The sequence below is a fragment of the Poecilia latipinna genome, unplaced genomic scaffold (genome assembly GCF_001443285.1).
Source record: "Poecilia latipinna isolate Pla-1442-1.1 unplaced genomic scaffold, P_latipinna-1.0 Scaffold2940, whole genome shotgun sequence".
NCBI lineage: Eukaryota > Metazoa > Chordata > Actinopteri > Cyprinodontiformes > Poeciliidae > Poecilia > Poecilia latipinna.
In genome coordinates this window covers 27,299-40,699 of record NW_015115556.1, presented here as the reverse complement: position 1 = coordinate 40,699, position 13,401 = coordinate 27,299, and the positions used below count along the sequence as shown (strand labels likewise).

At 33.9% G+C, this 13,401-nt stretch overlaps 1 protein-coding gene across 10 annotated transcripts in view; it reads left to right on the top strand.

The window, feature by feature from the left end:
* Window positions 1-1,947: 1,947 nt before the first annotated feature.
* LOC106939657 (apomucin) overlaps window positions 1,948-13,401 on the top strand; it is a 17,775-nt gene continuing 6,321 nt past the window's right edge. For 2 of the 10 annotated variants that reach the window (XM_015022129.1, XM_015022139.1), the window contains exons 1-20: window positions 1,948-2,043; window positions 2,607-2,671; window positions 2,767-2,838; window positions 4,688-4,726; window positions 5,159-5,203; window positions 6,229-6,258; window positions 6,679-6,738; window positions 7,373-7,408; window positions 7,935-7,961; window positions 8,167-8,445; window positions 8,549-8,590; window positions 8,891-8,920; window positions 9,672-9,731; window positions 9,986-10,030; window positions 10,769-10,819; window positions 10,899-10,994; window positions 11,911-12,027; window positions 12,111-12,164; window positions 12,667-12,693; window positions 12,780-12,818. In XM_015022129.1, the coding sequence (XP_014877615.1) occupies window positions 2,033-2,043; window positions 2,607-2,671; window positions 2,767-2,838; window positions 4,688-4,726; window positions 5,159-5,203; window positions 6,229-6,258; window positions 6,679-6,738; window positions 7,373-7,408; window positions 7,935-7,961; window positions 8,167-8,445; window positions 8,549-8,590; window positions 8,891-8,920; window positions 9,672-9,731; window positions 9,986-10,030; window positions 10,769-10,819; window positions 10,899-10,994; window positions 11,911-12,027; window positions 12,111-12,164; window positions 12,667-12,693; window positions 12,780-12,818 (1,225 nt within the window). In that variant the 5' untranslated portion in view covers window positions 1,948-2,032. The remainder of the gene's footprint in view (window positions 2,044-2,606; window positions 2,672-2,766; window positions 2,839-4,687; window positions 4,727-5,158; window positions 5,204-6,228; window positions 6,259-6,678; window positions 6,739-7,372; window positions 7,409-7,934; window positions 7,962-8,166; window positions 8,446-8,548; window positions 8,591-8,890; window positions 8,921-9,671; window positions 9,732-9,985; window positions 10,031-10,768; window positions 10,820-10,898; window positions 10,995-11,910; window positions 12,028-12,110; window positions 12,165-12,666; window positions 12,694-12,779; window positions 12,819-13,401) is intronic. The other 8 variants (XM_015022134.1, XM_015022131.1, XM_015022130.1 and 5 more) reach the window with 8 other exon arrangements.

The window sequence follows — 13,401 nt, the reverse complement described above, 5'->3', positions numbered from 1 at the left end:
TCCCACCACTGATTTTAGAGGAATATTTCACATAAATTTAATACATCCTGTCTAAAAAGCATATCTGGAAATGTTATTAGGATTAAAATTCATGATTGTTTCCAGAAAAATACATTTTTTTCACCCATGAATCTATTTTACATCAGCCTAAGTAAACATCTTGAAAATCGATCATATTTAACACATTAACAATATTTAGATAGAACATGTTTTCACCTTTTGATTTCCATTTACCTTCACATTGTTTAGGTGAGACGTGATTTTTGATTAGATCTTTAATGTTGAATTTTATCAGAAAACTCTGAGAGTCCATAAAATAATCAACAGTCCTGAGAATTTCAAAACTAGTGGCATAAAAATATGTTCTGTCTGCAAAAATAATTAGAAAATTTACCTTGGAGGCATTTTGGTACAACTAAATGTTCTGAGCATTTTCTTTTTTCTTCTTTGTTTGTTGAATTACTTTATTTATCTTACTTTATTATTCTGTTGTATGAATTTATAATATGCATTTCCTCCCTGCTTTATTTATTGTTAATTTTTATTATCCTGATTAAAAAAAGCAAGCCTGTCTTCTGGTTGTTTAAATCCTGTTGGTTTTACTTCATGCAGTTGATTCTGTTATTTAATTATCTCTACTGAATCCATTTAGTCCTTAACGTACGAGTCAGTACCTTTTATGGCTTTTTTTCCTATAAATTATAGATATTTTGCGGTTACATTTTTCTAACATTTCACACTCCATTATAACCAATTTAATGGCCACTTTATACTTTCCTATTTTGATTTCTTCCATGTAAATCTTGTATTTAATATCTTTGTACTTAAGCAATTAAATATCAGTTTGTTTTTGTTTTATTTAACCGTTATCCGGACTTATAAAGATAAATGTGATTTAAAATGCTGAAATTTGAAGAACAATTTAATTCAAAATGATCATTTAAAACCTTTTTGTTTTGCTTTATTTCCTTTTACTTACATTAAGATCAGATAACCTAAATAATGCCAGCTGCTCTCCTGGTGGTAGATTATATTATCTAAAAGTCACAAAACAACATTTGCTCACAGCAAACGCTGTAAGTTCGTAAAACTAACAAAACCTCAGACATACTTTTCCATAATCACTCTTGCCAATACAATAAAAAGGCCTTTATTGCAGCAAATTGATCTGATTAAAAAGGAAATCTTTAATTTTTACAGATTGCATATAATGAGAATATCCAAATATATAATAAAATTGGCAACTGCTACAGCGTCGTTTGGAGCACTTAGTCGTTCGCTACAACACTGACCAGATGCTAAAATGACTTTAAGCTGCCTCTTGTCAGGGTGGGTAAAATATGCCCCTATGTGTTTGCTAGCATAAACATATTGTATGATATGACACAAAGTTGGTGCAAAAATGTTATTTTATAACTAAAAAAAGCCAAAACTGCAAAGGTTTAAGCGATAAATTAGGCTATAAGTAGTTTGATGAAGCATTCGGAAACTAATCTCGTTATTTTCCTAAACTGATGACATAAATCACTTTTTTCCAAAAGGGATTTTAGCAACAAATGTTACCACATCTTTCTGTCCAAAATACATTTTAGCCACAAATAATTAACTCTTGGTAAAAATAAAACAAAAAGGTTTTAGGGCAGGAACGTCACATGACCTCAACAGCTGCTTGGTTTCTCTAATGACCCTAATGATTGTTAGAGGTCATCTGCCCAGGTGAACTCCACACCTACCCCCAGTGCATGATGGGAAGCCCCTCAGTTTAGCTTGGATGAAATCTGAACGTTTAGCATGAATGAAGAAGCGACATAAACAGAGCAGAAGCAGCAGAATGAGGAAGAAGACGGATGGATTTGTACTGCAGCCGCTTCCGGGGCATGAAGTTTGTTTGCAGAAGTGTTTGTAGTTTTTAGGGGTAGCGTGGTCAGCCCCTCCCCTCAGTGTCTGTGTATAAATGTGAGGGCTTGAAGGAGGGGCCGCAGCTCTTCAGCTTCACCTCTTGAGTTCAACAGAAAAAGTGTCAGACAGCAGCATGCTGCCACCGTGAGTAACGCTGATTATCCTGAGATTTATTCACATTTATGCCTCTGGTTTTATGTAATCATTTACTGGGTGTGTTGATCTTTATTGTGCTGATTTGATGATATTGATCTTTGGCACTTTTTTTATAAGAAATTTGCTTTTATGTTACTGATTACAAAAATAATTCTGTAATTCTGGGTTATTGGTGTATTATTGTTGTATTATCCATCCTGGTTAAACAACTCAATAAATGTTTTTATATTAGAGTTATGATAAATTTTATTTATTTTTTGTTTTCATACATATACTTACTTATTTATAGTGCATCTAGTTAAAAAGTAGCAATATTGGAATATTTTTTCTCCTTTTTGTAATTAATCAGACTATTACCAGTTTGTCTTTAATGATTAATTGATTCTTTTAAGGGAAATTGGTCATAATTTTAAAGCAGATTATTCATATTTTCCTTACATTGATTATTTTTTTTATTCTTTTAAAGAAAAATAAGAATTTTTTTAAAAAATCTGCTTTATTCCCTGTTAATGAATACTCCACTCATCTGTTTTATATATATAAAAAAAAAGAAACCTACTGATCGTGTCGATAGTCATCCTTCTGGCAACTACAGCATCTACGGCGCCTGTGGAGGGTAAAAAAAGGAAAATATGAGATTCATGTTGTTTTATATTTTATATTCTGGCTTCTGCAGCTGGTGGAGATGAGAGTCTGTGTTGTGTCTTCCAGAGAAGGAGGTGGAGGAGGTGGAAACGGAGGCCACAGAGATGCTGGAGGGGGAGTTGTCTGAGGAGGAGGAGGGTAGGGCTGCGCATGAGGAAAAAAATAATTTCACTAAAAAACAAAAGGTCAAATTAATCTTACTTAAACTGATGAATGACTCAAAACTAATCATAAAAATATTTTGAGAACTTTTGCTTCTTGATAATGAGTTGCATAATGAAAAACACTTGAAAAAGCGTTAAACCGTGTGAAAAACTGATCAAACATCAAACCTCTAACTTCAACATCCATTCATGACATGTTAACTCTTTACCTTCGAAACCAATAATAAACCACACTAACAACGGCTTTATTATGCTTTTATTTTAATCAATCCATCAATAAATGTTTATATTTAGGAGAATATAGACATATTTCTTTAGAGAAGAAAGATCAAGCCATCTTGAAAAACGGGATTGTTGCAGTTTAAATGTTTTAGCTCTTCTTGTCTTGTTAAACAGGACAGTTCGTTCCAGAGGGGAAACTAAATATTTCAGTCTGTTTGATTAAATAATTTAAAACAGAATAACACCAAAACTTTTATTCATGAGACAAAGTTAATAACTTCATCAACAGATGTTTGTTTGCATGTTTGTTTTCCACATCAGAACCATAATGACTCGATGTTTTTTCTTTAACTCCACAACCTTCATCTTTAACAGAGAAAAGTCGTCATTATGCCAGACAGAGATGTTCAGTAGAAAACTGATAAGAGAAGAAAACCACTTCACTGTGCAGCTTTTCAAATACTTGTCATCAAACCAGCCGAGTATTAAAAAGATATTTTTGTAAAAGTGCTGAAAACTGAGTCAGGATTTGTCAGAATAGCAACATTTTTATGGCTTGTTTGATTTTGTTTGTTTAGAGATGTTTGTTGCTGTTGCAGATACAGTTTTTGTACATTTTCATTTGTTGGCTTTTTCTGCAGATAACCAATATTCAACCATTTGAAAATTATAATATTACAGCCCCACTTCACTAAACTGTGTACTTTAAACCCCAACAACAAAAACACAACAGCAGCTTTATTTACAGACCCAATCCAGACATATATTATCAAAACGCTCATTTCTTTCAGGAACTAAATTCACTCAGTGAATCGCTTTATATAGATTAATTACACAAACATTTGTTTTAAAGCCTTTATTTCTTTTAATTATGATGATTTTCTCCTTCCAGGTCATGAAAACACAGCATTTACGATCAGAATATTTTATCTGATTAACAAAAGAAAATATACACATCCTAAGCTTAAAGGTTATTTTCAACAGGTACTTTTAATTTGACAAACAAGCCTCATCAGAATCCATATTCTAACATTATTGGACGTAAATATGTGTATTTTAGTGACGGCTTACATCTCTACAAACAAGCTGGGCAAAGTTACTGCAACATTTCAGATCATTTTCTTATGTTTTAAAATATTTCCGCAGTTTTTTCAAGAACAATTTCCACAAAAGGGCGAAAATCATCTCGGAAAAATAAAATTTTCATGGCAACGAAGCCTTAAAATCTTCAAGTTAATGTGTACATAGCAGTTATTTCTAGTCTGCAGGGGTAAAATAAAGTTTCCTGCCCAGGGGCCCAGATTCTCCTGCCACCGGCCCTGCTGGTATGAAGACTGGAGTGGAATAGATTGTGCTGTTAAACAGAACAAAAAGAAATTTAAAAAAGCCAGAAAATTACAAACTTGATGCAAATGAATTCCAGCCAAAACAGAATAAAATAATAATAATAATAATAACAATTCAATAAATATTTAAACATTAAACATCCAACAAAGAGCAGACAGAGAGAAGAGACTTTCCTGTTTCTCATCTGAATCTATAAAAATGATGTTAAACCTTTTTAATTAGAAAAATAAATGTTGGATTTTTCTTCTTTTCAGATGATGATGATGACTCCAAGAGTCAGGATAATATTGATGGTGAGCAGATAAAACATCATGACCTTTACATATAAACCTTCATAAACAAAAATCTAAATTGAAGGTCAAACCTCTGAAATTTATTTTTAAACTAATTACTCCATTAAATTTGAGGCAACTCCTGATTTATCAGACGATTTTAGTGTAATTTAAGCCATAAACCCACGTTTTTTTTATTGGAATTTCATTTTTTTAATAAAGAAACTAATAAACATTTTTCCCCCTTAGAAAATGACCAAATCTGAAAACCTTTTCTGGATATGTTACTGAGATTTTGCCTTTAAACTCGGCGTTGTCCTGCAGGATTCCTTTTCAGATTTTAATGCCACGGATCCTTGGTGTTTTTAATAACCCCAGACTTTCTTTCACCTGCTGGAGACAGAAGGTTTATTCATGCCGAACACCTGATCCCCTCTCCTCCTCCTCCTGCAGGAGCGCAGCAGACCACCGTGTCGGCAGCGGCAGCCGGAGGTTCAGGTGAGTCGGACCCGATCGGGTTTTCCTTCCTGAAAAGTCTGCTTGTTTCCACTTTGGTTTCATATTTAATCCAGATTAACTGGCTGGTATTCTGACCAGGATTAGCCCGATTCACAGCCGGAAAATAGTTCCACGGTTGTGGCAGGATGACTTTTGTTAGAGCTTCAGCTCCACCTGCTGTCAAAGATCAGAATTACAGCTAAAGACTTAAAGTTAAAAAATCTGTATTAGTCATTTCTGGTTAAATATATGCATAGAAAAGAATTAGTTTTAAAATTATTTTAAATTGACAAACTCTGATTGCAGCCTACAGAAAAATGGGATCAATTATAAAAATAATATTTTCTTATATTTTCTTCAGAAACATGTTTCACGGACTTAACCTGCATGTTTTACTTAATCTAAGTTTCGTTCATCTTCTTACGCCTTTCCATTTTTTCACATTTTCTCACATCTTAGCACAAAGTTTGTATTAAAACAAACTTTTTAATACATTTTACTGGGATTTTTGGTGACAAGCCAAAACAAAGTGGCGCTTAATTGAAGAGAAACAGAAGAAAAAGATACATAATTTATAACTTCCTTTAAAAATCTGAAGATTTTGGCAAACATTTGTATTCAACAACAAAATGTTACCTTTTTTTGCAAGTAAATTTCTTTATATACTTCAAAGTGTGTTTAGTATAAATGATCTGGTTTAATTTTGACCAGTTAAGTAGATTTTTAAACTGGATTCATCTAAAATATTTTTTTATCAACACGTCTTTGTGTGTTGGGCCATGCTGCCGTACTTTTATACTATTTTACACTGATGATCAGTTTATTCTTTATGAGGAAATGTTTTTACTGGGATTAATAAGGCTTTAGCTTTAAAATGTGTTCTTTTTAATAAATAACTGCAAGTTTTTTCATTTCTAAAAAATGTTTTTTTACAGGTATTTGCTAAGAAACTAAATGTAACTGAAAGGTAAAAATCTTTGAACTCATAATCTCAAGTAAAGAACTTGTTTTTGTTTTTTTCAAAGCTATTTCCTCAAATATTCAACATATGAGCGGTGAGTTTACCTTTTATATCCAACTTTAAAACAAACGAGTCTTTTCTTCAAGTTCTTCAAGCCCCAAAAATTAAATGGCTCATTTGTCTTTGAATATGTTGAATTTGAGCTATTTGTGCATAAAATCTTAATTTTGACATCTGCTCTTATGAACATTGGCATCTAGCTTGCACACATTTTATGTGAACAATACATTCTGATTCTGATATAATCTCAAACTGATCTCAAGTTTAAAATAAACTACTATTGTTTTTTAGACAATAGATTTCATCCATCTTGAGATCCATAAAATTACTGCAAAAAAAGGACAAAAACTTTTTCCAGTGTAATATTCCAGTATTTCAAGTTGTTGTGATTTTAAAAGATGTATGTTTATATCTGTCAGTCACTTGTTTCTGTTAATGATGGACATGTTGTCAGTTTCCAGTGGTCAGTCTCCAGAGACGGGGTCTCATGTTGGGGCAGCAGGAAGCTCTACAGGTAAATCACGATTTTCTTTTCTCAATTCGGAGCGTATAGCCGCCTGGGTAAAGTTATTTTTTCATGTTGTTTTTGGGGTTAGTAGTTACCATCATTAATGGTTTATCTGTGTTTGGTTGATATTTTCCTGGTTATTTGGGGATGTTTGGTGAGTTTTTAAGTTGATAAACAGGTTGATGTTGACTTAATTCTTGTGTTTTGGTTCATGTTTGATGGCGCTCATCAGTTCTTGGTGTGCTTATCAGTCTACATCACTTAGGCCAGATGCCTGATCAGAACTTAGTTGAAAACTCATTGTTACAGTGGACACATAGTTTTCTGTTTAATGTATCACTAATCTATTTATAAATTTACCGATTTGCACATTTATTTTGTAGAGTATTTATAAAATAGTGAAATTCAGATCTTATGAAGCTGAAATATGTAGATCCAATGCTACTTGACATGCTAGCTGGTGTTCACAAAACAGCCAATCCAGGAGCGCCACTGATTTTCATTGGTGCTGATTGGCTGTGAGCCAAAAGTGTACTGTAAATGGTAGCAATGTGCTGTTGCTAAGACAGTTTCCTCTGTACATATTAATGAAAGGTATGTTTGGTGTTTTAATCTAAATGTGTCTTTTCTTGTTCTTCAGGTCACGGAGGTGATCTCTCCTCTGTCGATTTAGCAGGTAATTTCTACATTGTGGTTCATCACAATGTTTCTTGAGCCAAAACAAACCACCTGCTAGTGGCATGTATTGCAAAGCTTTGCTAGCATCATATCTTTATGGCTGAAAAATATGATAGAAAATGTTGCATGACGGACTTTATTAAGTTTTACTTTCCATAAACAAGCTTCTAATTTGTACAGTTTAGAGTTTCAGGAGGTACATGTAACATTGATTTAACATTGATTCTTACATTTCTGTCTCATAAAATAAATGTGTTTCCTCTACATCTTACTGCTGTTGTTGCGAGAAGCGGCCATTTTGAAACACAACAGTCAGAATCTCCCATTTCTAAGTGCAACTGGAGCGCAGCATTAGCTTGCGCGGTTATTTTAAAATCTGGCGCTCTTTGCAGCAATTGAACGGCTGGAGCTAACATTGTAATACCCGCAGCCGCCACAAGGGGCGCTGCAACAACAACAACAGAGGCAGCAATGGCTACTTAATATTAAACTCTAATTGAGATGCTTTTTATGTTTTTGTACAGCAGCTGGACATCCAAGCAGCTCGTCAGGTAAACAAAATTCACCGTTTCAGTTCATAAAAATAATAAATAATTTAAAGATGGCTGCTCACTAAATAACATTTTTCTGTGCAAATCAATTATAAAACATTTCAAATGCTGCTCTCCATTTAAAATCTGACTGAACTTATTCAGTATTATTTTACTCAACATTTTGACCAGAGAACTTGTTATTGTTCCGCTTCTGATCGCCCAGGTTCTGCAGTTTCTCCGGGTTCTGAAGGCTCTACGGGTTCTGCAGCCTCTATAGGCTCTGCAGGATCTGCAGGTTTTGTGGACTCAGCAGGATCTGCAGGTTCTCCAGGGTCTGTAGGATCCATGGGTTTTGCAGGTTCTGTAGATTCTGCAGGCTCTGTAGATTTGGGAGGATCTCCCGGTTCTGTAGGTTCTGCAGCTATTTTAGACTCAGGAGGATCTCCAGGTTCTGTAGCAGCTGAAATCTCTGGTGTTTCTGCAGGTCAAACTCACCCAGCAGGTAATCAAGACAGCATATCTGGCTTAAAGCAGGATCAGATAAATAAATGTGCTGCTGTGAATCAAGTGCAACTGTTCAGTGAAAGTAATTTTTGTTCTTTTAGGATCCGAGCGCCTACCGAGTCCATCTAAAACAGACATGAACGGTAAAATATCCAATCATTGATGTCAGTCTGTTCACTTTTAGTCCAGAGCAATTCGATGCATGTGGAAATCTGCCATTAGTAGAATAATTTAAGGTGTTAGCCTAGCAGGAGTCCGACAACTTTACATTTCAACATGATCAAAAAAATAAATAAAACATCTAAAATGAACTTTAAATATTTTTTTTTATCCACTAACTCCTATTAGCCCAATAAATTATTACATTTAGAAGCAGAGCAGGAATAGAACTGACTTTTGAATATTTAAGTTTCTCTGGTGTAAAAGCTTTGTTTCTGTTTCAGGTCCTGGTGGAATAGACTCAGAGAATAACGGTGAATTTATTTAAAATTACTTAAAATATGTCGTATCATATGGTTGATTTTATATACATATCATTGTTTCATATGGGAAAATAATGCAAATCACTGGAACTACTAAAAATGTTGGGAATCTTTCAAGGTTAATTTAAACCCTTAAAGCTACAGTGTGTAACTTTTATTTATTTTTTAAAACTGTTTTGTTTAGGTTTTTTTTTTACATATTTGTTAAAACTGTCACTTTGGTGCTACAGTATAATATGAAACAGATAATCTGTAACAAAATCAAACTCTTTTGCTTTCTCCCAGTGCTCCCAGTATAATAGAAGAAAAACACAGCTTGGTCTGAAACAACCAATCAGAACCAGGAGGAGGGTCTTAGTGCTGTCAATCACTCTAGTGTATGTTCTGTTCCCACTCTCCACTCTGCTGCGCTCCGGCTAGCACAGCCTGACTCTTATAAACAGTTTTTTTCTGGAATGATAATTTCTTTCTCCTCCATTAGTATATTGAGCAGCATATACATGAGGTTGATTGGCAGCGCTAAGCCCCTCCTCCTGGCTCTGATTGGCTGACAGAGAGCGTTGTATTTCTTCAGACAGATGTAGGGTCAAGATGGAGGAACTCAGTCTTTTCACAGATCATCTGTCTCATATTAAACTCACGACAAAGTGACAATTTTACCAAATATGTAAAAAACAGAATTTTTTAAAAAGTTACAAACTTCATTTTCAAAATCAGTTGAGTTAGTTGTTGTTATTTACAGGTAATGGACAGAAGCTGCTGAACGGCGGAGGAGGTGGAGCCGGAGTCAGCAGTCAGACCGGTGAGCAGAAGGTGGAAAAAGGTTTTAAGATCAGTGAAATTTGATTAATTTAAGAAAGACTGAATGTTTCAAAATCGACTTTTCAAAGCGGTGAAAAATATTAGACCTCAAGCCAAAACAAAACCTTAACAGCTTTAGATTCTACTGTTGTTTTTTACTCCTTTGGAAACATCCAGGACTAGATCTATAGTTTATTTTATGACAGAGATTTTATATTCTCTGTTGAAAAACAAAATGTCTTTTTGTTTCATCAGGAATCGTCGATCCGTCCAGTCATGACTTCCTGCTCAACCTTATGGGTACGTTTGTCTGATCCATTAGTTCACTTTTCCTGAAGATTAAAATATTTAAAACTAATTTTAAAGACAAAAAATCACAGATTCATTTGGAAATTCAACATGAACAGGATTTGTTTTTCAAATGCACTTTTGTATTTCTAGCAGGGCAAACACTACAGTTGTTCAGTTTTCAAAAATAACATAAAACATCCTGTAGCAGATGGTGAAATACATGTTAAAAGATTCAAAGATGGCTAGTAATAAATGTTTATTAAATGTTCAGGTGGTAATTTATGCCCAGTTTACAACAGTGCAGGGTCAGAGTTTTACAAAGGGACGGATTTGTTTTCAATCTTTGAGAAAAACAAATGGCTGTTCAGTCATGTGACGTTCGCACTTTGAAACTTAATGACCTAAATCTATTATTATTTACCTAAATCATATTTTGTAAAGAGGTTATATGGTGTAATTTTAATTTAAAAATGTTAGTATCAGTTTTTTAGAGACTTGAGACTAATGATTTGATGTGAACTTGAAAATCATTTGTGAAGAACTTTAAAAAGGCCGAACATGTTTCTAGACAAACACTTTATTCCAATTCCTGCTTTGTTAACTTAAGCATGTTGTTGAAACTTAAGCATGTTGTTGAAACTTAAGCGTGTTGTTGAAACTTAAGCGTGTTGTTGAAACTTAAGCGTGTTGTTGAAACTTAAGCGTGTTGTTGAAACTTGAGCGTGTTGTTGATTACTGTGTTTTCAGGTGGTGGGTTGGTGGATCCTTTCAGCACAGATGGTCTCCTAAATATTCCAGGTCTGATCTCTCAGATTTACCACTGAAGAAGACGATACTAGAGCTCTGAAACCCTGAAACTTGTGTTTTCTTCTGGCAGCTCACTTGACCGCACTGCCTCACCACGACTTCTCAGGCACTGGAGTGACAGCAGCGCCACCAGGTGGACAGAATATCCCAGGCTCGCCTGCTGGTAGTAGTTTCTCCTCTGGTTTGGCTTGGATTTTATTTTAGAGTTGGGCTGGATAATATGGCTGAAAAACTTATCACAATACAAGCGTTTCGTATCAGTCGATATTGATAGTTGTCTATATTGATCATTTTTGATTAGTCTGTTTGTTTTAAATACTGTCCAACCTGTGGCGTGATCTTTCCTCCTTTCCACAGTTTTCACTTCATGCCATTGCTTTTTTTTTTTAAGTTTTGAGGCAAAGTGGTAAAACCTGAAACTGCTGCTGCGCCAGTTACTCAACAGGTCGTTGCTAGGTAACCAATGAGTGAGTGATTTAATTGACACCACCTACTCAGATTTGGGCAGTAACTAGTTTCATTTACTCAGTTACATTTACTTGAGTATTTTTTTAATGTACTTTTAGGATTATTTTTACTACTCTGTACTTTCTACCTTTTCTAAAGTAATTTAATTATGAAGTATTTTTGCTCTTACTTGAGTAAAATTTCTGGATTTTCTACCCACTGACTGAAAAACAAACATGCTTTAACCAAAAATTCACCAGACAGACACACATCTGCAGTTTTTGTTAAATTTTTCTAAGTTTTTTATTGAAAGAAACTGATTTAGAAAAATTTTCTCTTGCCTGATTTTATTTTTTGCTGCTTATATGAATTATTGTCATTTTTGTCCATAAAATACCAAAATTTCCACTTAATTTTTTTTATTTGGTCCATTTGATGTTGGACCAAATATCCCTGTGCAGTTATTGATCGGAGTTCAGTGAATCTTCTATTGAATATTCCATCTTATGTACGATGTATGGATATTGATTACGTGTCTATTGTGATATATATTGATACTGATTCATTGTCCAGCCTTATGTTACAGTAAAACAAACATTTTTTTACGTTCTTCTTCATGTCTCTTGGTGGTAAAGATTCTTCGTATCTCGCTGTGGGAAGGGTTGACCAATCAGGCGCAGGCGGCACCTCGCTGACGTCCGGATCTGACCAATCACTGGCCAGGCCTTTCCCGGGTTCTTCTCATTCTGCAGGTAGGCGGAGGAAAAGATCCCAGAAGAACCTGCAGGTGTTTCTTAAAGAAAAATAAGAGCCTGTTTTTGCTCAACATGTTCAGTTTCCTCAACATCTTTAATAGACAATGGCAACGGAGATCACCAGCAGCAGACAAGTAAGAGATTTCCTTCTGTTACCATCATTATTTTATATTATATAATTATTATAGATTGGCAAAGAGTTGGTAATTAATCTGATGCTGTTGTTATGTACAACTTGTTCTGTTCAGTTTGTGATAATTTTATGTATCATAACTTATTTGTCAGTTCTTTAGCAAAGTAAATTGAACAGGTATATCCATGTCACATGTTTTTAACGACAAAGCTCTGATAATTACTGAGTCGTTAACTGATAAATTTCATTAAACTGAGGTAAAGGGTAGGATTAAATAAGTATTAACTTATTCCACAAAAGTAGTGGCAAGCTAATTATTTTGTTAGCTAATGCATGTTTTCTGTTGTCCTGCTGGTTATTTGCTTTCTTTGGTTTTAAAAAACAGTTTGAAATAAATAAATACTAATACTGTACATGCTCATCTGTAGGGTTGCTGCAGTACTCGGTGCTGCTTTAATCACTTGTATCTTTTACTTCTCTGACTTTTCTATTTGTCTCCTCAGACGGAGAAGAATCCCCTGACAATAATGGTAAAATTCTGCTACTTTTTATTTTCTTTTGGTGTTTTGTTGCTCAATACAGAAACCCAGATAATAGACGTGATTTTTATTTTCAGGAAACGGTAGGCAGAATGTGCTGACTGACATGAATGGAGGTGAATTACTAAATCATTACCTTCTCTTTCATTTTTACAACCAAAAATTATGGTCAGGGTAAGAAAAAAAATAGATTTTTTAAATTTTGGTTTCAAGAATAAATAAAAATATGAGAAGAAATTTGTATGAGAATAAAGTCAAAATCTTACCAGGAGAAAGTTGTAAAATACGTAAAAAGAGCCTTTATAGCTGCAGTAAAATTACAAATATTGAGCATCTTTAATATTTTGTTATACAAATAAGGAATTATCAGCAGTAGTTTAAATATAAAATGACAGGCTGCTACTGACAATAATCTGATTCTGATGCGTTTATTATTTATTATTCCAGTAAATTTACAACTTTATTCTTGTAATATGGTAATATTATGACTTTATTATCAAAAATATTATGATTTTATTCTCATATTATTTTTACTTTATTCTCATACAACTTTATTCTGGTAATATTATGGCTTTATTCTTGTAATTTCATTTTTTTTTTATTAGCCTGGACCTTTTTATACATTTTAATTCACAAGCAAAACTTTTCCTGAACAGTTTGATTCACAAAAACTTGTGATACATAAATGTAGATCATAGA